This window comes from Copadichromis virginalis, linkage group LG17, assembly GCF_057382275.1.
Source record: "Copadichromis virginalis isolate Kocher_CV1m ecotype Utaka linkage group LG17, C_Virginalis_male_GT1.1, whole genome shotgun sequence".
Classification (NCBI taxonomy): domain Eukaryota; kingdom Metazoa; phylum Chordata; class Actinopteri; order Cichliformes; family Cichlidae; genus Copadichromis; species Copadichromis virginalis.
Genome location: NC_140634.1, coordinates 17,108,483 through 17,127,342, shown reverse-complemented (window position 1 = coordinate 17,127,342; position 18,860 = coordinate 17,108,483). Strand labels below are relative to the sequence as shown.

General features: G+C 42.9%; 1 protein-coding gene across 1 annotated transcript in view; it reads left to right on the top strand.

The window, feature by feature from the left end:
• The window catches only part of stab2 (stabilin 2), a 35,950-nt gene that overhangs the window by 6,360 nt on the left and 10,730 nt on the right, over positions 1-18,860 (top strand). The window contains exons 11-50 of the mRNA XM_085436104.1: positions 371-450; positions 657-806; positions 1,331-1,474; positions 1,584-1,646; positions 2,175-2,291; positions 2,370-2,423; positions 2,505-2,585; positions 3,197-3,349; positions 3,659-3,718; positions 3,815-3,916; positions 4,033-4,119; positions 4,312-4,423; positions 4,498-4,678; positions 4,782-4,875; positions 4,961-5,119; positions 6,113-6,208; positions 6,604-6,696; positions 6,771-6,818; positions 7,247-7,380; positions 7,479-7,581; positions 8,009-8,086; positions 8,176-8,265; positions 8,350-8,457; positions 8,743-8,874; positions 8,969-9,097; positions 9,213-9,275; positions 11,039-11,140; positions 11,213-11,408; positions 11,486-11,581; positions 11,704-11,761; positions 11,850-11,923; positions 12,036-12,161; positions 12,820-12,893; positions 12,981-13,052; positions 13,650-13,769; positions 13,836-13,880; positions 13,946-14,032; positions 14,157-14,297; positions 14,446-14,574; positions 14,944-15,015. Coding sequence (XP_085292230.1) covers positions 371-450; positions 657-806; positions 1,331-1,474; positions 1,584-1,646; positions 2,175-2,291; positions 2,370-2,423; positions 2,505-2,585; positions 3,197-3,349; positions 3,659-3,718; positions 3,815-3,916; positions 4,033-4,119; positions 4,312-4,423; positions 4,498-4,678; positions 4,782-4,875; positions 4,961-5,119; positions 6,113-6,208; positions 6,604-6,696; positions 6,771-6,818; positions 7,247-7,380; positions 7,479-7,581; positions 8,009-8,086; positions 8,176-8,265; positions 8,350-8,457; positions 8,743-8,874; positions 8,969-9,097; positions 9,213-9,275; positions 11,039-11,140; positions 11,213-11,408; positions 11,486-11,581; positions 11,704-11,761; positions 11,850-11,923; positions 12,036-12,161; positions 12,820-12,893; positions 12,981-13,052; positions 13,650-13,769; positions 13,836-13,880; positions 13,946-14,032; positions 14,157-14,297; positions 14,446-14,574; positions 14,944-15,015 — 4,103 coding nt within the window. The remainder of the gene's footprint in view (positions 1-370; positions 451-656; positions 807-1,330; positions 1,475-1,583; positions 1,647-2,174; positions 2,292-2,369; positions 2,424-2,504; positions 2,586-3,196; positions 3,350-3,658; positions 3,719-3,814; positions 3,917-4,032; positions 4,120-4,311; positions 4,424-4,497; positions 4,679-4,781; positions 4,876-4,960; positions 5,120-6,112; positions 6,209-6,603; positions 6,697-6,770; positions 6,819-7,246; positions 7,381-7,478; positions 7,582-8,008; positions 8,087-8,175; positions 8,266-8,349; positions 8,458-8,742; positions 8,875-8,968; positions 9,098-9,212; positions 9,276-11,038; positions 11,141-11,212; positions 11,409-11,485; positions 11,582-11,703; positions 11,762-11,849; positions 11,924-12,035; positions 12,162-12,819; positions 12,894-12,980; positions 13,053-13,649; positions 13,770-13,835; positions 13,881-13,945; positions 14,033-14,156; positions 14,298-14,445; positions 14,575-14,943; positions 15,016-18,860) is intronic.

The window sequence follows — 18,860 nt, the reverse complement described above, 5'->3', positions numbered from 1 at the left end:
AAATTATTTCAAGTTTCTCCTTTAAGCACTTTTATTTACCACATCCAGGACTTTTTTTTATAAGTGAGTTTTAAAATGTTTAATCTGGGTTCTGCACGGTCGCCCCTAAAGTAGCCTTCCTGTTCGATCCTGCTCTGTTTATTCTCCAGAACACATGACATAACCGACGTATCCCATGGTAAAACATAGGAGCGATGCTCAATTACTGCTCCGCTTTATTGGCAATGACAAGTCGTCAGCTGATGCACAACTTGTTTTTTGGAGGTATTCAGATGCGATCTGTGTAGTGAGACATTTTACAGATGGTCAATGAAGTCGTCTCACATGAAAAGAACTAATGTTGATGATTGTGTTTGTGTGTGTTTTGCAGGATCTTTGTCGTGGCCGCTGCAGAATTTGGGTCCGTTCACCGTTTTCATCCCGATAAATAAAGGCTTCAAGGGAACGCCGGTACGAATCCCTTCAAATAAACTGATCCACTTTTATCAGCAGCTAGTTTTAGCTTCCTTTTAACTTTAGAGCCACTTTTATGTTTCTTTCACACCCTGGCTTTGTTTTGGGAGCTCATCGTTCTTTGAGCTCCAGAGGAAAAAACACAATTCAATCAAAACGGGTTCAGTCAGGATTCAAACATCTGCCTTTACTCCTCTTACTAGGTGAGGACTCTGATAGCGGACAGGTCCAAAGCTACATACCTGTGTAAGATGCATCTGGTCGCTGGGATGATGCAGTTTGACACACTGAAGAAAACTGATGTCTTCTACACACTGACGGGAAAATCAGCAGAGACGGACACATCAGAGGGGGTGAGAGGCTTCATCACCAGCAGATTGATACAACATGAAGTGTAAACATGTCAGGGCACGAAGCAAAAAAATTAGGAAATATAAAAAAGATTTGAAACAATTTGAGGAAAGTGAGTGATGACTTGTTTTTTCACATAAGAAACAAACCAACCCAAAGCAAAATGCTAACCCAGAACCCGAACTAGAACCTGACCGAGACCCAAACTCAGACCCTTTCCCTAAGCAATTAAACAAATAACTTGACTGAATCCTGTTTTTAAACCCTTGGAAACACAATAAAGATGACAATAAATAGAGCATTCACAGACTTGGCTTACATCTGTTTATTGTAAGAATGAATTAAGATTTATAATCAAATAAGTGATGCACACAGTGGACACCAAGTCCAGTCTTAAGTACTTCAGAGACTTTTGATAACATGTGAAACTGTTACGGTCTTCACACTTCCAAATGTTAAAGTGGTAAGCCTCCAATGGCTTTGATAGAATTTTGTATTGTCAGATCTTCCTCTGGTTTCATTCCAGGACGCTCAAACCAAAATCCGTATCCATGGCGGCAGGAAGAAAGGTGTAATCATCCAGTCTAATGTTGTTGCATCTAATGGGATCATCCATATCATCAATAGGCTGATGGAAAGCGTGCCTCCCATCGTAGAAAGCAACACTGAGGTGGCAAGACTGAAAGATTTTAGTTTGGGTGTAAATGTGCTCAGCAAAGATAAACCTGTTCATTATGTCTCCATTCATCTCATTACATGAACACTTTGTTGTTCCACAGGAGAACCTGATGAAGATCGTTTCTGACTACGGCAAGTTTCAGACTTTCACCAGTTTATTACAGGTATAGACTTCTTTTCTTCAATAGCAGGAACATCAGGCCATGAATACATGCAGACGCCAACTTTTTTATTCTCAGTTTAGAAGTTAATCACATCCTGTAACTTCCTGTATTGAGTCAATAACAAGTTGAACACTGGAAGACATTTTATTGCATGTCCCAATGTCCCAGTCACATTCCTGCCCACCAGAGGATGGGATCATTACATTATTACACTGGATCAGGGCTTTGTGTCAACACTGACACAGAAGATGTTTGGAGTGTGATATTTCTATGATCAGTTTTAGGTTCTGAACACAGATTAAATAGGAAATATTGCACTGATTTGTGGTCCTGCAGGATTAGACGTCTCTGATGTTCATGCTGCAGGAAGAAATGTGTAAATATTAGCAGAGTCAGGACCGAGAGTTGCCTGAATCCCACCTCAAACACGGTGCATGAGCATTTATCTTAGTAACACATTCGGGTGCATGAGGACCTGGTTCTTAAGTTTCTAAATTGATCAAACTGGACAATTTGTGCTCACGGCAGAAAACTCCTCTGGCATCTTTGCTGGACCAGCCGGGACCAATCACTGTGCTTGCACCCACCACTGCAGCATTTGATGCAATGATAGAAGAACACCTGAAGTATCTCATGAGCCCTGACGTAAGGATGAACACAAAAACTGACAAATTTGTAGTCTGTCATGAATAATTCACCAGACGATTGGTTCTGAATCCTCAGGGTCACAGCAAACTGCTGGAGTTTCTCAGGAACCACATTATTCCGGCCACTGCGGTGAGAGCGACAGTCCGCTGACTCGTTAATAATTCACGTTTGTTCCCTCTGACAGTTTTTTTTTATCTCCCTGTTATGCAGCTGGAGATCTACAATGCTGTGTCAACCCCAAGATACGTGACAATGGCCAATCAGGTTCTGACAATCACCGTGATGGAAAATGTAAGTGTGGATTTCCACCATCTGTAACCCCCAACATCACCCCAAATCTCTGTCACAGTCACTGTTGAATACTTAAATAATATCATGAATCTTATAAAATAACAAAGGAGGGTGGAAAGTGTTTGGTTCTAAGTATGCTATAATACTGACATTATTGTTCCAATATCCTTTCTGTGTGTGTGTGTTAGTGCTGTTCATGCAGATTTAGTCTCTTTAATAAGCTTGCAGATCTTTTTAAATATTGCTGAAATTTATTTCACTTTCAACTTGAACATTTGAAATCTTGACATTAATAGAGTTTATTAATATTATTAATAGAGTTTAAAATACAATCCAGATAACAAAAATCCCTAAAAGTGCAGCGTTTTTATTTCTGTAATCATTTTCTGGAGAAATGAGTGTAATCAGTAAATATTCACCATGGATCCTGTAAGGAATACAGCCGTGTGACTTAAAGCTGACTGAACATCAGCTCCTGGTTTCTGTGTCAAACCTTCATCATCTAAAGAAAAGTTGAATTCACTCCTATTATCCGCATTTTAGTAAGACTGTTTTCCACACTTTCAACATGAGCTCAGGATTTCTGTCCGGTCGTCGTTTCACTGTTTCAGGGCCAGATCTTGGTTAATGGTGCAGCCGTGTTGGAGGCAGCTGTGGAGGCAAAAAATGGACGTCTTTATGTGATGGATGGAGTTTTGACTCCGCCCTCCATCGAACCTGTGTTGCCCAGTAGATGTGACATCACAGAGACTAAAATCATCATGGTGAGTTTAACGTCTAATGACATGATCGATTGACCCTAAATGTATATGTGCAGCGTATGAGGCTCAGTGTGAAAACAAAAGGCACTGAGCTCATGGAGCTCACATAGTTGGATCATCACACCATGCTACACTGTTGGACTCTGCCTCCATTGGATGAGTAAATGTATTTGATCAGTGAGGTGACTTTATCCCAGGAACAGAAACACGAGGACACTGCGAGATTCTGCCCCTTCACCTTTGAGCCCGCCCTAAAACACTGAAGCCCTTTGAGTGTGTTTGAGATATTTGATCAACTCATGTGTTTTTCAGGGTGAATGTGTCGCGTGTTCAAAGCTAATAATGACCCAATGCTCTTCTGGAGTTTTTACAGTAAGACTGAACTCACTGTGAAGCATCTGGATATTTATTCACTTCCCTTTCTTACTTTGAGCTGATTTAAAATATGATTATGCTGTCTTTATCCAGGGCTCTTCCACATTTGGATGTTCTTATATTTTCACCAAGGGCAACCCATCTGTTAAAGTCCCAGTGAAAGGCTGCTCTGCACACTGCAACTCAACGGTCACGGTACACACTTTAGTAAAATCGGGCAGTTTACTTCATGTTGGAACAGAAAGACACTGAAGCCTAGAAGATGTAACTTTGTAGAGGCCGTCAGAATAACCTCGTGTATATCCGTTCAGATTCCAGCGTGCTGTAAAGGTTTCTACGGTCCAGACTGCAGACCATGTCCAGGTGGATACCAGACGCCCTGCTCTGGACACGGGCAGGTCAGACATTCCCATAATTCCTTAATTACTTTATTTGGAAGAAGCTTTAGTGCTTTCTGTTCTTTGAACAGACTTTTTCCTGTTTGCAGTCCAGCGGTGACGGAAGAAAACTGAAATGTTTCAGTGTTTGCAGGGAAAGTGAGGTGTTTGGTTTATGGAGGAGGAACCTAAAGTGTGTTTTGTGCTTTTCAGTGTTCGGAGGGGGTTTCAAGAAATGGAACATGCAGCTGTGAACCGAACTTCAGCGGCTCACGCTGTCAGTACTGTTCCTCCTCCAACAAATATGGACCAAACTGTGACAGAAGTAAGTCTGACTCATACTTTGTGACGTCACACAGGCAGACATGATGTAAAGATGATGTACTTGTCTATCCTCAGCCTGCCCCTGTATCCACGGGCAGTGTGATAACCGTCCGGATTCAGACGGTCGGTGTAAAGTGGACTCGTGTCAGCAGGGTTACACCGGTCCTTTGTGTGATCGACAGACGGCCGCCTGCGGCGCTCAGGCTCAGTTTTGCCACGCACATGCTGACTGTGACTTCAGCCAGGGAACAGTCAAGTGAGTTTACCTGGATGGAGTCTGAGCTTTAACCCTGAGTCAGACGTCTGTAGTGAACAGTTATCTCGTACCACACATTATTCTGTACTGTGTCTTATTTTAGGTGTATTTGTAAAACTGGTTTCCAAGGTGATGGGATCACCTGTGTGGCATCTGACCCGTGTGCTCCACCCCACCGAGGTGGCTGCAGCCTGAACGTAAGTCTCCAGTTTTTATAGTGTAACTGTAAAAAACGCAGTCTGTTTCCTCACTGCTGCCCGTGCTGCATTCTGCCCCTTGCAGGCTAAATGTATAAAGACAGGCCCTGGGACTCACGTCTGTCAGTGTCTGACTGGATGGAGGGAGGATGGGGATGAGTGTCAACCAATCAACAACTGCAACAGTCCTGACAGAGGCGGCTGCCACCCCAACGCCACCTGTGTCTATGTGGGACCCGGACAGGTAAGGACACTGATATCAGCTGAGACGTGAATGTGGAGATGTCACTGACGGATGGTTTATCTCATTAATGTGCTCTTACCCTGGGAATGCACCACTTCAGTCCGTCCTTAGGGTGGCAGTAAGGAGTGCAGTATTATTAAAACATGAGAGGGCCAGAAAATGTGAATCCTGAAATGTGGTTGATTATTCAAACTTACACTGGCCTATTTAAACTGGGGCCGTGCGGACCTCGGGGGGAATATTTCTTTTATCTCAGTTTTTTAACACGTTGTCGGTCAGTTTGTTCTTAATGATGTCACATCATTGTTTTTGGGAACCCCCCAGTCAAAAGCACCCAATTTTGCAGTTTCAATAAATGGAACTATTTATTCAGTTAATGTTTGCCACGTGGCAGTTTGTTAGTCTCAGGATCTTGCTGCTTCCTTTTGTAGATGATGTGGTTCTGTCAGCTTTATTTGCCTTCTAATTTTTGCGTCATAACTTTTGCACTGTCCACTTCCTGCTGTGACAAAACAAATTTCCCACGTGTGGGACTAATAAAGGTTATCTTATCTTATCTTATCTTCTGTAAAGATCTGGCACCTCTAATTCTGAGCCCATGGTTCATGGTTCCTCAGAAAAAAGTGGGGTGCCCACTTCAGACTGGAATTTTGTCCTGCTAGACCTCAATGGAGTGTTCAATACTGTTGATCATAATATTCTATTAGAGCGACTAGAGCATGCTGTAGGTGTTACAGGTACGGTGCTGCAGTGGTTCGTATCATACCTCTCTGATAGACTCCAGTTTGTTCATGTAAATGGAGAGTCCTCTTCACACACTAAGATTAATTATGAAGTTCCACAGGGCTCTGTGCTAAGATCAATTCTGTTTACATTATACATGCCGCCTTTAGGCAGTATCATCAGAAGTGATTTGTGATCTGGTCCACCAGCACCAAAGAGTGAAGCTGTCTCCGCAGCAGTAATGTCCTGTTGTTATCTGCTCCTGTTCAGAGTGACTGCACCTGTAAGGCCGGTTACCAGGGCAGCGGGCAGGACTGTGAACCTGTGAACCAGTGTGTGACTGCAGACGGAGGCTGTCACTACTTTGTGAGTAGCAAAAACCAAGCAAATCCACTGAAAGCATCTTTTCTGCTAAAATCATTATGGGTCATACCAACAGCAACATAAAACAGGTCTTTTGCTTTGATGTCATTTGCCTGCAGCGCTGTGATCAGGGTGTCAAAGCCAGATTTGACTCCTTTAACTATATCTTCAATTTGACCATACCTGGTCAAACTGGTCTGTAGATTCACTCCTAGTAACTAAACCAGCCAATCATCGTTCCTCAGAGCCAATCAGAGGCTCTGCAGAGCTTCACTGAATTCCTTTAATTTTTTCAAAGTAAAAGACGTCTTGTGCATGATGTCTGTCTTGTACTGATAAAAATGACCGAAGCTAGGCCCTCGGTGACCGTGTCCCTGTTTAACTGTTTGTGTGTGCAGGCCAGCTGTCTCCTGCTGTCCTCTCAGTGGACGTGTGTCTGCGATGAAGGATATGTTGGAAATGGACACGTGTGTTACGGTACAGTTGAACAGGTGAGTGATGGCCAGGTTCAGTCGGCAGGATCGTGTCTTTGCTTCCAGCTGACTTTGTTTCCTGGTGATTTCAGGAGCTCAGCATCCTGCCTGAGGCCTCAGACTTCTTCACATGGATGACTGTGAGTATGTCACGTTTTACAGATGCATTATGTGCAGATTGTCATCACTTTGATTATTATACAATAAATGAAACGTGCAGTATATCACAAACTAACTCACACGTTTAGCACATGCTTCACATGCAGACTAGGCACCGTAATTATGCCACTGTAAACACAGTGTATCATATTCACTGATATTCATTCATACCACATGAAAACCCAATTAGAGCACATAAATATGGGTACAGAAAAATTATACATTTATGAATACTCTTAGCAATGTTAAGCTCACACTGTGGGGGTTATCGGTTCGTGCCACCATGCTTCATTTTTTAATAACCATGCAGTTTACAAGACTGACTTCCCCTGTGGTCTTTCATGTACCAGCAGCTATTTTTAATACCAACCTGAGCAAAGATTGTGTTTGTGTTCATACGCTCTGTTAGGATTCGGATCTGTCTCCGTCTCTGTTGGATCAGAACCTCACCCTCCTGGTTCCATCCTCAGCAGCCATCAGCAAAATGTCCTCAGAAGACAAAAACTTCTGGACGTTGAGGGGAAACCTGCCGAGTCTCATCAGGTTACAGCTCCGCAGGATTTAAAGTGACATCATTTTATTTTGGGGCTTTTATATGAATATATGTAACAGCTGTGCTGCGATCTGTCCCCTTCTGACAGAAATCACATGATCGCTGGTGACTACCCCTTATCTAGCCTCTGGAACATGTCGTCTGTGACGTCCCTTCTGGGAACAACACTTCGTGTTTCTACAAACGATGAGGTAACGCTTTCTGTGTGAGGATTTCTGCATACAGAGAGAATTTTGATCTTTCAATGAGCCCGTGCAGCTCAGGTGTTTCACATAAACTCCACACGGCCATCGCTGCTCATCCTCGGGCTGATCTAACTGCCTTTTGGCTGGCTCTCATCTTTCTGATGTTCTGTCAAATGCTTATAAAGTTACAGGTTGTTAAAATAACCTTATCTGGTATCAGGCACATAAATGTATAATCTGTGAGCCAAAATATTGCTCTAAAAAAAAAAAAAAAAAAAAAAAAAAAAAAAAAGTTTGGACTGAATCATGTGAGCATACTTGAGTGGAGTCCCAGAATAAAAATGTGGACTTTCGTCCACTTTCAGTATATGGCTGTAAACTTGGTGCTTTTCTCTAATTTTACTTAAAAAATAAAATGGTTGTGTTTGTGCAGATCACTTCTGTTGGTGGAGCTCTCATCGGCACGTCAAACGTTGCTGCTACAAACGGACTGATCCATTTAATCGATAAGGTAAAAAGAAATACTACAAAAACAACACCCAGCAAGTTTTTTTGTACCCATTACCGATTTCAGCCTTTTTTTTTTTTTTTTAAATAAAGGTTTTGGTTCCCGACAGAACACTGAGTGAAGGTCTGCTGGCCACGCTCGCTCTCAGGCCGGAGTTCTCACTCTTCAGATCGTATCTCATCGTACGACCTCTCAAACACGCTCACACCATGCTTAAATGTTCAATGTTTCCTTACATGTTGTGCTTTCTCTGGCTTTTTGTTTAGGATTATAACCTGACCAATGATATCGAACAGGCTGACGAATTCACCATCTTTGCTCCGACAGACGCCGCCGTCACTGAGTACCTGAAGAAAATGGCAGCCACTGCCCTGGTATACAATTTAGGCTTCAGTTTGTCTGCGTTTTCATTTGAAGCTGAATCAAAAAGTTTGTATTTGACCCGATTAGTCTTTTTACTCACTGCTGACATTGTTGAAATTTTTACATATTTTAAAATGGATTAAGTGGGCAACACTCAGTTCTGTTATTTCATTCGACATTTAAAGCAGATGGTAAATATAGAACTAAACTCTGTAATTAAAGACTTTGACCTCGTCCTCGGGTTTATTTATTTACTTCCTTCAAATTAGTTGTGCTTTTATTTTGTCACTGAACAGGATGTGAAGACCACTCGTTACCACGTGGTGGCATCGCAGCGTCTGTTAAAAACAGACCTTCAGCTCGGAGGTTACAGAGAGACGATGCTTGGGTTTTCCTTCCAGCTCGGCATTTTCCCACGAGACGGAAAGGTCTCATCATGAAATATTGATTCTGTTGCATCTGATCGCATGACAGTCTAAACAACACGATACAAACCACCTGACCTGTGTTTTCCTCATGCAGCTGTTTGTGAATGATGCTCAGATGAACTCCTCTGACATCCTGAGCGGTAAAGGAGTGATCCACGGTCTGTCAGCTGTTCTTCAGATCAACAGAAATCGCTGCGATGATCTCACGTACACAAAAGTCATGGTAAGGTCCTCAGCCACCAGTTAAGTCCTGCAGATACTTCAGCGCCTCCAATCCAGTTGAATGAATGGAGAAACAATCGCATGATAAATATCAACGTTTTCTTTCTGCTCCAAAGGGGAACTGTGTCGACTGCTTATTCCACCAAAACAAGATCTGCCCCAATGACACCATCCCAGATGTAAGTTTTCGGACTTTTTCTGATCATCGTTAATCTGTCAAAGCTTAGACCTTTTTAAACCACCAGGCTCTCTAAACAAACTTTTATACCAAACTAGAATCGGATAAAGGCAGCTACTACAGAAAATCTGTTTGCAGATGATTCGATTTTAAGTTATGAAAGATGGAAAATTCTCCCCAAAGTCAAAAGAATTACGTTCAGTTTGTCCGACTTTACAAGACTAACAAGTAGGAGAAGATCTAGAGAGGACTTCATGGTATTCCACTAAAGTAATTTCATGACCTCCCAGTGATCACTGACCACTTTACTGTTTGTGCTCTTGTGCCAGTTACAGATTGAATTTCTTTCAGTTTACTGTGACAGTACTAAAGTAACATTAAAAAACAAAACGTATTTTAAGTATAATTGTGCTGAAAAGTAAATTGCTCTTTAACAGCTGTGGGAAAACTGGTATCATTTAGTTGTATTTCATATCGAATTTGACATCTTCAAAAATAAACCAGCGTTTTATTCAATGGAGCGTAAAAATGTTTTTCTTTTTGTGGTGTCGCGATAGAGGAATAACCGGGGACGGTAACTAAGATATTGACAACGCCACCTGGGGGAGGGCGTTACACCCCAGGAAAGATTTCTCTAGCCAATGTACGTGTTGCACTGGCTACCAAAGCCCACAGACTCGTTATTAACGGCAGAGGTGAGACAAAGGAAGTTTACAAATCAAAATTTATTAAGAGGAACTACTAAAAACATAACTATAAAATCAGGAAGGCACCTAGGGTAGCAGGGTTGAGACGGCAAAATAGTTCATTGAAACACTTTAACAAACGATGATTAAAATGACCAGACTCCCTACCACGATGCTACCCTAAAACAATCACAGCATGATAAAAGAATAACTAAAAATAGTGGCGACCGGCCACTTGAGGCAACCTACGGGGAGGAGTGCCCAAGGGTGCCACCAATTACTCACCCGTGTAACTTCACTCCAGACCTCACTGTCACTCACACTAAACGGTGCAATCTACCTATGCCCGGTGTACACTCGCATGCGTCGGGAAGGGGATTCCACCTCACGTGCCTAGCCCCTCAGCAAGCGGCCGCACCTCTACTAAAGCAATAAAACAAAGCATAAAACGTAACACACATTAATAAAAGATCTACATAAAACAAATACACCCCAAAGTACTGTTCATTATAAAAGCATCACATAACAAACAAAACAGCATGACAAGACAGCAGCAGTATAGTGCAAACCTGCAACAAAAGAGGGAAACAGTTGTCAAAGTCCACCCTACTATATGCCACGTTATGATGAACACAAGAGTCCCACTTACCACAGGGCAATACTAAACTGAGTGGCTTTCCTTGAGAGATCTGCAGTGCTCAACTGCCTAATGCTCTCAGCCACCTTGGATGGACAAGACTGCCAAATGCCTCCTTCTGGTAGTGAAGCGCAGCTGTTTCTTATAAGCCTGCTAATTGTCAACTGGGAAGGTGTGGATGTTAGTGGTGCGTTTGTGGACATCGTGTAAAATCCTACCCCAGAATCTACTTCACTACATTTTGTAAGTTAGGTGAACTGAAATGAAGAGTTTTATTTTCACTGCTCTATCGCTTCACGCGGATAACTGGTTATACTGTGTAAATATTTTCTTGAAACATGCGTTGTAGAAAATGCTGAAATTAATACTCAGCTCAGATGCACAGCCTGGTCCATGAGAAGCTAAAGTCAAAGTAAGAAGTTGGTGTTTTGCTCTGTGCAGAAATCGGTGAGGAGGACGAGAAAGTGCATGTTCACCCGCACGTTTGAGGGCGAGTGGCTCCCGAGAGTCGGCTGCAGAGCCACCTGCCTCCAGAAGAAGATCGTACGTTTCCTGCTCATTTCAGGGTAAGCATCCTCGGCAGTGTGGCACACTAGAACTCTTCCGTGCTTTCAGGAGCGGAGGTGCTGTGCAGGGTTTTTCGGGGAGCACTGCGAGGCATGCCCCGGTCCAAAGGGTCGGCCCTGCTTCGATAATGGAGTGTGTGTGGACGGGACAAACGGGACCGGAGTGTGTCGGTGTAACGAAGGCTTCAACGGGACCGCCTGTGAAACCTGCCAGAGCGGCAAATACGGAGTCCACTGTGACCAAGGTTCAGTACGTTTCATTAGTCAGCACATGATCTGTCATCTTCATCCTCACCTTCATCGTCACGTGTTGTCTGCTCAGAGTGCGAATGCAAGAACGGACAGTGTAACGAGGGACTGAAGGGTGATGGGACCTGCGAATGTGACGTGGACTGGAGGGGAGTCCACTGTGACCAAAGTAAGGCTGAATGTAGAGAAAAGTGAACGCTGTGATTTAGAACAACAAAATCTCATTTGTGAGATCATTTTTAGAAATACTGTTTTTGTCATTTGTGCTGAGCTGCATCCGTGTCGTTGCAGAGATCGAAGCCAAAGCTGACGAGCAGTGCGGCTCGGTGAGATGCCACGGCAGTGCAAAGTAAGTCTGCACAAGTTTAACCGTTACTCTGCGTGCAGGACGCTGGAGGATTTATGCTTCCTGTTAAAACTTTAATCTGGTTTTATAGCTGTGTGACCGGCTCGTCCGGCCCTCAGTGTATCTGTGCTGCCGGCTTCAAAGGAAACGGGACTTTCTGTCAAGGTAACACATGTTATGAGCTCTGCAGGTCACTTACCTGCGGCTTTGGTCTGAGCTTTTTAAAGAGGATTCCTGTGAACCGCAAAGTTTACTGAACACTTTGTGACTCATGCAGCCATAGATCCGTGCGTGGTGGATAACGGCGGCTGCAGTCTGTACGCTCTCTGTAAGAGGACTCGACCCGGCCGAAGAGACTGTGTCTGTAATGCCGGCTACGCGGGCGACGGACTTGTGTGTGTCGGTAAACTCACTTGCCACAACTGCTCACACCTGCTCACAGCTGCTCTGGCTTAGTTATAGTTGGTACAAGGAGTCAAAACGATTTTTAAAAAGGAAAATTTAATTATTCCGAGTCAACATTAACTTGTTCAGATCAGTTTATATAAAAAAAATTTTTTTTAAAAGCAAAAATTAGCTAAGAGGCAATCACACTGAGGATTACAGGGGACATGAAAGAGTGCAAAATACAATCGTGAAAGTTAAAGCAAAAGCATTGACAATAAATCCAGTAATACTAGAAGGATGTGCTTTGTAGTGTAATGGTCTGACTATGGTGGACAAAGTCTGCAGTAATGCAAAACTTAAAAAGCATTTTGTGAAAGTTCTGCGAAGTTAAAGCAAAAATACCAATGCAAAATATTCCAGATATTAGTTCTTCCAGCATCACAGCAAAAAAGGATTCCAGACAATCAGAAAAGCCTTCAGAGCCAGCAAAATGACTGAAATTAAGTAGCTCTGCTGATTTGCGTGGTTTGTGGTATTGTTGTGCTGTGAGGAATTTAAAAGCTCTGGCTCAGCATCGATCCTTGGCAGCAGCTCAAGTTATCAGACACACGATAAAAAGCTTGAACGCATCGTGAATCCGAGATAACCAGGTGGAGTTTTGTGTTTCTCCACAGAGATAAATCCCTGCCTGAAAGGAAACGGGGGTTGCCATGCCAATGCAGACTGCATTCACGTTGGACCGAACAAAGTAAAACTAGCTAACCTCTACAGTCTGACTTTAAGCACAGCTCTCTGCTGACAGTGGCGCTAAATGTGACTTTGTTTTCCTCGGCAGACTTCCTGTGTCTGCAGGGAATTTTACACCGGTGACGGGAAGAACTGCAACATCATCGACTTGTGCCAAAAGGTGAGTTTGTCTTCACTCTGGCTGGTTTCAAGCTGTGGGAAAGATGAGTGATTCAGAATCAGATGATTACATCATTCAGCTAATAATCACACATACAGCCCATAGTAGCACCAAATCACAGCAGCACTCATCTTGGTGCACTTTCCCTGTAAGAAAACACCAACTGCGAGGCAAGAGTTACACCCATAAGTCCTATTGTGAAGGAGGAAGCTTGTTAGGCTGCTCTATTCAGTGTTCCCAGGACAATAATAATGTCCTCGCCTCCTTTAGCACAGGAACTGTGGTAGTCGTGTTTTCAGTCAGTGCTCTGGCTCTGGTAAGGCTCACCTGGCTGAGCTGGTGACCCAGGTATGCTGCAGAAGAGCAGCATACAGCCACCTGTCTGCTGTCCTGTCAAGACAGCAAAAACAACCCTGAAAGCTGTCTGAGGCTGATGTGCTTCCTTTTCTGGTCACTGAAGCTGAGGTTGAGCGTTGCACATACAGTTCTAGGTTTTCATGCTGCTCCTGTCTCTGTCAAAGGTTTCTTACTTTTATGCTGTAAAGACCACATCAATTCAAGCTGTTACCCTCTCACGTGTTGATGCTGATGTTCCAGAACAATGGCGGCTGTCATCGGAATGCCCGGTGCAACATGACAGGTCTAGGCACTCAAAGCTGCACCTGCAGGCAAAATTTCATTGGCGACGGTGTGACCTGCAAAGGCACTGTGGCGAGGGTGAGCAGCTGAAATACAATGAAAGCGGCGCCGCAGGGCTTTGCACTAACTGTTGTCTCGTTACAGGAAATAGAGACACGTCGTCACACGGACTTTTACTTTGGTCTGATGGTGAGTAGTGCTCCCCTCTGTCGCCCCCTGCTGGTGGAATTGCATTAACAGAACTCTGTTTTCAGATAATGGAGATTTCCCTGCAAGGGCGAGGGCCATTCACTGTCTTCATTCCAGACCCCGAGGCCTTCAGGACAAACACTTCACGCGAGGTCAGACCTTTGGTTACTGCTGGACAAACATCAGCGTGTCTTTGAAGACACACTGTAATTACATCAGAGTCTGGTCAGCTCAGGATGAATCAGAAATTAACAAGTTTGTAATTTTATCTTTTAGATGAGACGGAAGAGAGAGCGGTACGCTAATGTCCTGCGCAGCCACATCGTCATGTGTCACACTCTCCTGGCTGCTGACCTGAGCCAACCACGAAACCTGACATCGCTGTCTGGACTCGTGCTGACCACCAGCATCACCCAGGTCAGCCCTCAGCTGGTTTAATAGATTTATATCTATATTTATGAATCCTGCCAATAAACAAAGGCCGAATCGATGCTTTATTATAAACAAGCATTCTTCAGTTTTATTTCTGTTATTGGGACACTTTGTGTTTGGCTTTTTTTTTCAGGGCAGTGTCTTCATCAACCAGGCAAATGTGACAAAGAGCGATGACCTCAGTGTGAATGGAATCATCCATGAAATTGACAGGATTCTGTATCCTCCAGATGTGGACAAAGACAGTTTTATGCTCGCCCCTGTAAGTATCCATCAGGTCATTTTGGAATAAGGAATCAGGGAAGCTGATGCTGAATGGATCGACTGGTTAGAGCTTTATTATCATATAAAACAATGACCATTGTTACTGAATTATAAAATGATCACTGAATGCTTTACTGTTACAGTGACATGTTAGTTAATAAGCTGTCTATTATTTCATGACCTGTTTAATTACTGTTTATTAAATAACATGTAATAGGCTAAATATATTCTAAAATCTATTTATTGGTATAATAGCATTTTTTTCTAGCTCATTGAAACTGTGAGCAGCTGTCTGACTGTAGACTTTCTGGATGTTATGTTTTCTGTAATGTTTCATGCACACCTTCATTCTGATGGTTTCCTGCAGGATGACTCTCAGCTGAACCTGACCGATGTGGCTGCACGTCACGGTTATCGAACCTTCTACAAACTGCTACAGGTAACACGCTACAACTTCCCCTTCTTCCTTCTCACTGACAACAAGAGCTGCTTATAGAGAATTAGCTGGTTGTGTGTGTTTTTACTCTAATATTGTATTTTAATATTGCACTTTAAGGTGACTGTTGTTCTGAAGTGGTGCACCAATAACATATATTACAGCCAAAGTGCTTAAACCAATATATCAATGTTAACAGAGCAAAAGAAATGGTAAATGGCCTGTATTTATATAGTGCCTTACTAGTCCCTAAGGACCCCAAAGCGCTTTACATATCCAGTCATCCACCCATTCACACACACATTCACACACTGGTGATGGCAAAAGAAGTGTGTCACTGTTGTTCACTTTGTCCGATCATTGCTCAAACATGTGGAGCACAACAATACTATAACTAATATCAGCAAAGCTCATGTTAAAATGAGATACTACACAACAACAAGCAGCATTAACACAACATTTAGACAAGCTGCACAATGACATCACTTCCTCTGGGTTTTGTAACAAACGAACACCTAGACTACAACATCAGGACACACATGCAAACTCCCTCACACACTCACACACATATAATAATAATAATAATAATAATAATAATAATAATAATAATAATAATTTATTTTATTTGAGGGCGCCTTTCAGAAACCCAATGTCACCTTACAAAGAACACAATTAATAAAAGGAACAACAGTTGTAACTGCTCCTGAAGGTTTTTCATGTTCGAAGTAGAATAAAGGGCCATGCTCCAACTGATGTTCAGCCAGTATTTTAATCTTCTTTTCACCAGCAAACACCGTGAAAAACTATGGTGAAATGATCAATGAAAAACACGGATATTACATCAGCAGAACAAAAATTACAACTCAAATAAAACATACACACAAAGTAAATGCACCAACATACCGTGTGCGCCTTTCTACTGAACATTCATGAGCAATTGTAGTCCATATCGTCTATATTTCCACCCTTTGCACAGGCTAGCATTCTCTTTCTGGCTCGAGCCTTCAGTCTCTGGTGACACGTGCGCTTAATTGAGCCTCACCCCAAAGCATGCGCACCACAAAGCGCCACACTCAGGCCCACCAGTAGGTGGCGACAACACAACATGAATCCAGATTAAGCACCAAATTTTGAACATTGCAATCACATAATAATTACATTTCAATGCGACGGCTACAACAGTCATAAAATACATAAAATAAGTTAAAATTACAAAACAGAGCTTGACAACAGATAAAATCAGCATTAAAGCAAATAAGCCAGTTTAAACAGATGTGTTTTGAGCTGTGTCTTAAATACGGAGAGGGAGTCAATATTTCTTAGTGCAGGAGGAAGAGAGTTCCAGAGCTGAGGAGCAGAGCGACTGAAAGCTCTGTTCCCCATAGTGATAAGGTGTGAGGACGAAACAGTAAGATGAATAGCAGATGATGATCTGAGAGGGCGGGAAACAGTGGTGATATGGAGCAGGTCACACAAATATGAAGGCGCAGATTTATGGATACACTTGTATGTAAGGAGTAAGATTTCTATGGGCAACCAGTGAAGCTGCTGAAGAACTGGGGTAATACGAGCTCTTAACGGAGTGCAAGTTATGACCCGAGCTGCAGAATTTTGAAGGAGCTGGAGTTTATGAAGGGACCTTTTAGGGAGACCAAATAGGAGGGAATTACAGTAATCAATACGGGATGTAATAAGACTATGGACAAGGATGGCAGCAGCATGAGGAGTAAGGAAGGGACAGAGTCGGTTAATATTACGTAAATGGAAGTAAGCAGACCGGGTTATGTAATTAATGTGAGACTGGAATGAAAGAGTATTATCAAGTATGACACCCAAACTCTTAACCTGAGGGGAGGGAAGGGTAGGAGAATCTTCAATGTTAATGGAAAAACTGTGGAATTTGGTTAAGATAGATGGTGTACCAACAAGTAAAACTTCAGTTTTATTACTGTTTAGTTTGAGGAAATTGGAGGAGAACCAGGATCTAATCTCAATAAGACAGTCTGAGAGGGAGGTAGGTGGGAGAGATGAATTGGGTTTAGAAGAAAGGTAGAGCTGGGTGTCATCGGCATAACAGTGAAAATTTATATTATATTTTCGGAATATATAACCAAGAGGAAGCATATAAATAATGAATAAAAGAGGCCCCAATACTGAACCCTGGGGCACACCAGCAGAAACAGGATAGAGAGTTGAAGAATGGGATTTAAATTGGATAAACTGAGTGCGGTCTGAGAGATAGGAGGTGAACCAGGCAAGGGGGGTGTGACTAATACCAATGGAAGCTAACCGGTTCAGGAGAATATTGTGAGAAATGGTATCAAACGCCGCACTAAGATCAAGAAGGATGAGGATGGATAGGAGACCAGAATCAGCTGCCATCAGAAGGTCATTGGTAATTCTTAACAGAGCAGTTTCTGTGCTATGATTGAGGCAGAAATCCGATTGAAATTGTTCATGGAGATTATGGTCACTGAGATGTAAATGAAGCTGGGCGGCGACAACTTTTTCAAGAATTTTTGAAATAAAGAGGAGATTTGATATAGGGCGAAGATTATCAAAGTTATTGGGGTCTGCACCAGGCTTTTTAAGAATTGGGATAACAGAAGCCTTTTTCAGTGCTTCAGGAACAATTCCAGTGTTCAGGGAGGAATGAATAATATTGGTTATGAGAGGTGCGAACGAGGGAAGACAGGCTTTAACTACAGGGAGTGCAGAATTATTAGGCAAATGAGTATTTTGTCCACATCACCTCTTCATGCATGTTGTCTTACTCCAAGCTGTATAGGCTCGAAAGCCTACTACCAATCAAGCATATTAGTGCATCTCTGTAATGAGAAGGGGTGTGGTCTAATGACATCAACACCCTATATCAGGTGTGCATAATTATTAGGCAACGTCCTTTCCTTTGGCAAAATGGGTCAAAAGAAGGACTTGACAGGCTCAGAAAAGTCAAAAATAGTGAGATATCTTGCAGAGGGATGCAGCAGTCTCAAAATTGCAAAGCTTCTGAAGCGTGATCATTGAACAATCAAGCGTTTCATTCAAAATAGTCAACAGGGTCACAAGAAGCGTGTGGAAAAACCAAGGCGCAAAATAACTGCCCATGAACTGAGAAAAGTCAAGCGTGCAGCTGCCAAGATGCCACTTGCCACCAGTTTGGCCATATTTCAGAGCTGCAACATCACTGGAGTGCCCAAAAGCACAAGGTGTGCAGTACTCAGACACATGGCCAAGGTAAGAAAGGCTGAAAGACGACCACCACTGAACAAGACACACAAGCTGAAACGTCAAGACTGGGCCAAGAAATATCTCAAGACTGATTTTTCTAAGGTTTTATGGACTGATGAAATGAGAGTGAGTCTTGATGGGCCAGATGGATGGGCCCGTGGCTGGATTGGTAAAGGGCAGAGAGCTCCAGTCCGACTCAGACGCCAGCAAGGTGGAGGTGGAGTACTGGTTTGGGCTGGTATCATCAAAGATGAGCTTGTGGGGCCTTTTCGGGTTGAGGATGGAGTCAAGCTCAACTCCCAGTCCTACTGCCAGTTTCTGGAAGACACCTTCTTCAAGCAGTGGTACAGGAAGAAGTCTGCATCCTTCAAGAAAAACATGATTTCCATGCAGGACAATGCTCCATCACACGCGTCCAAGTACTCCACAGCGTGGCTGGCAAGAAAGGGTATAAAAGAAGAAAAACTAATGACATGGCCACCTTGTTCACCTGATCTGAACCCCATTGAGAACCTGTGGTCCATCATCAAATGTGAGATTTACAAGGAGGGAAAACAGTACACCTCTCTGAACAGTGTCTGGGAGGCTGTGGTTGCTGCTGCACGCAATGTTGATGG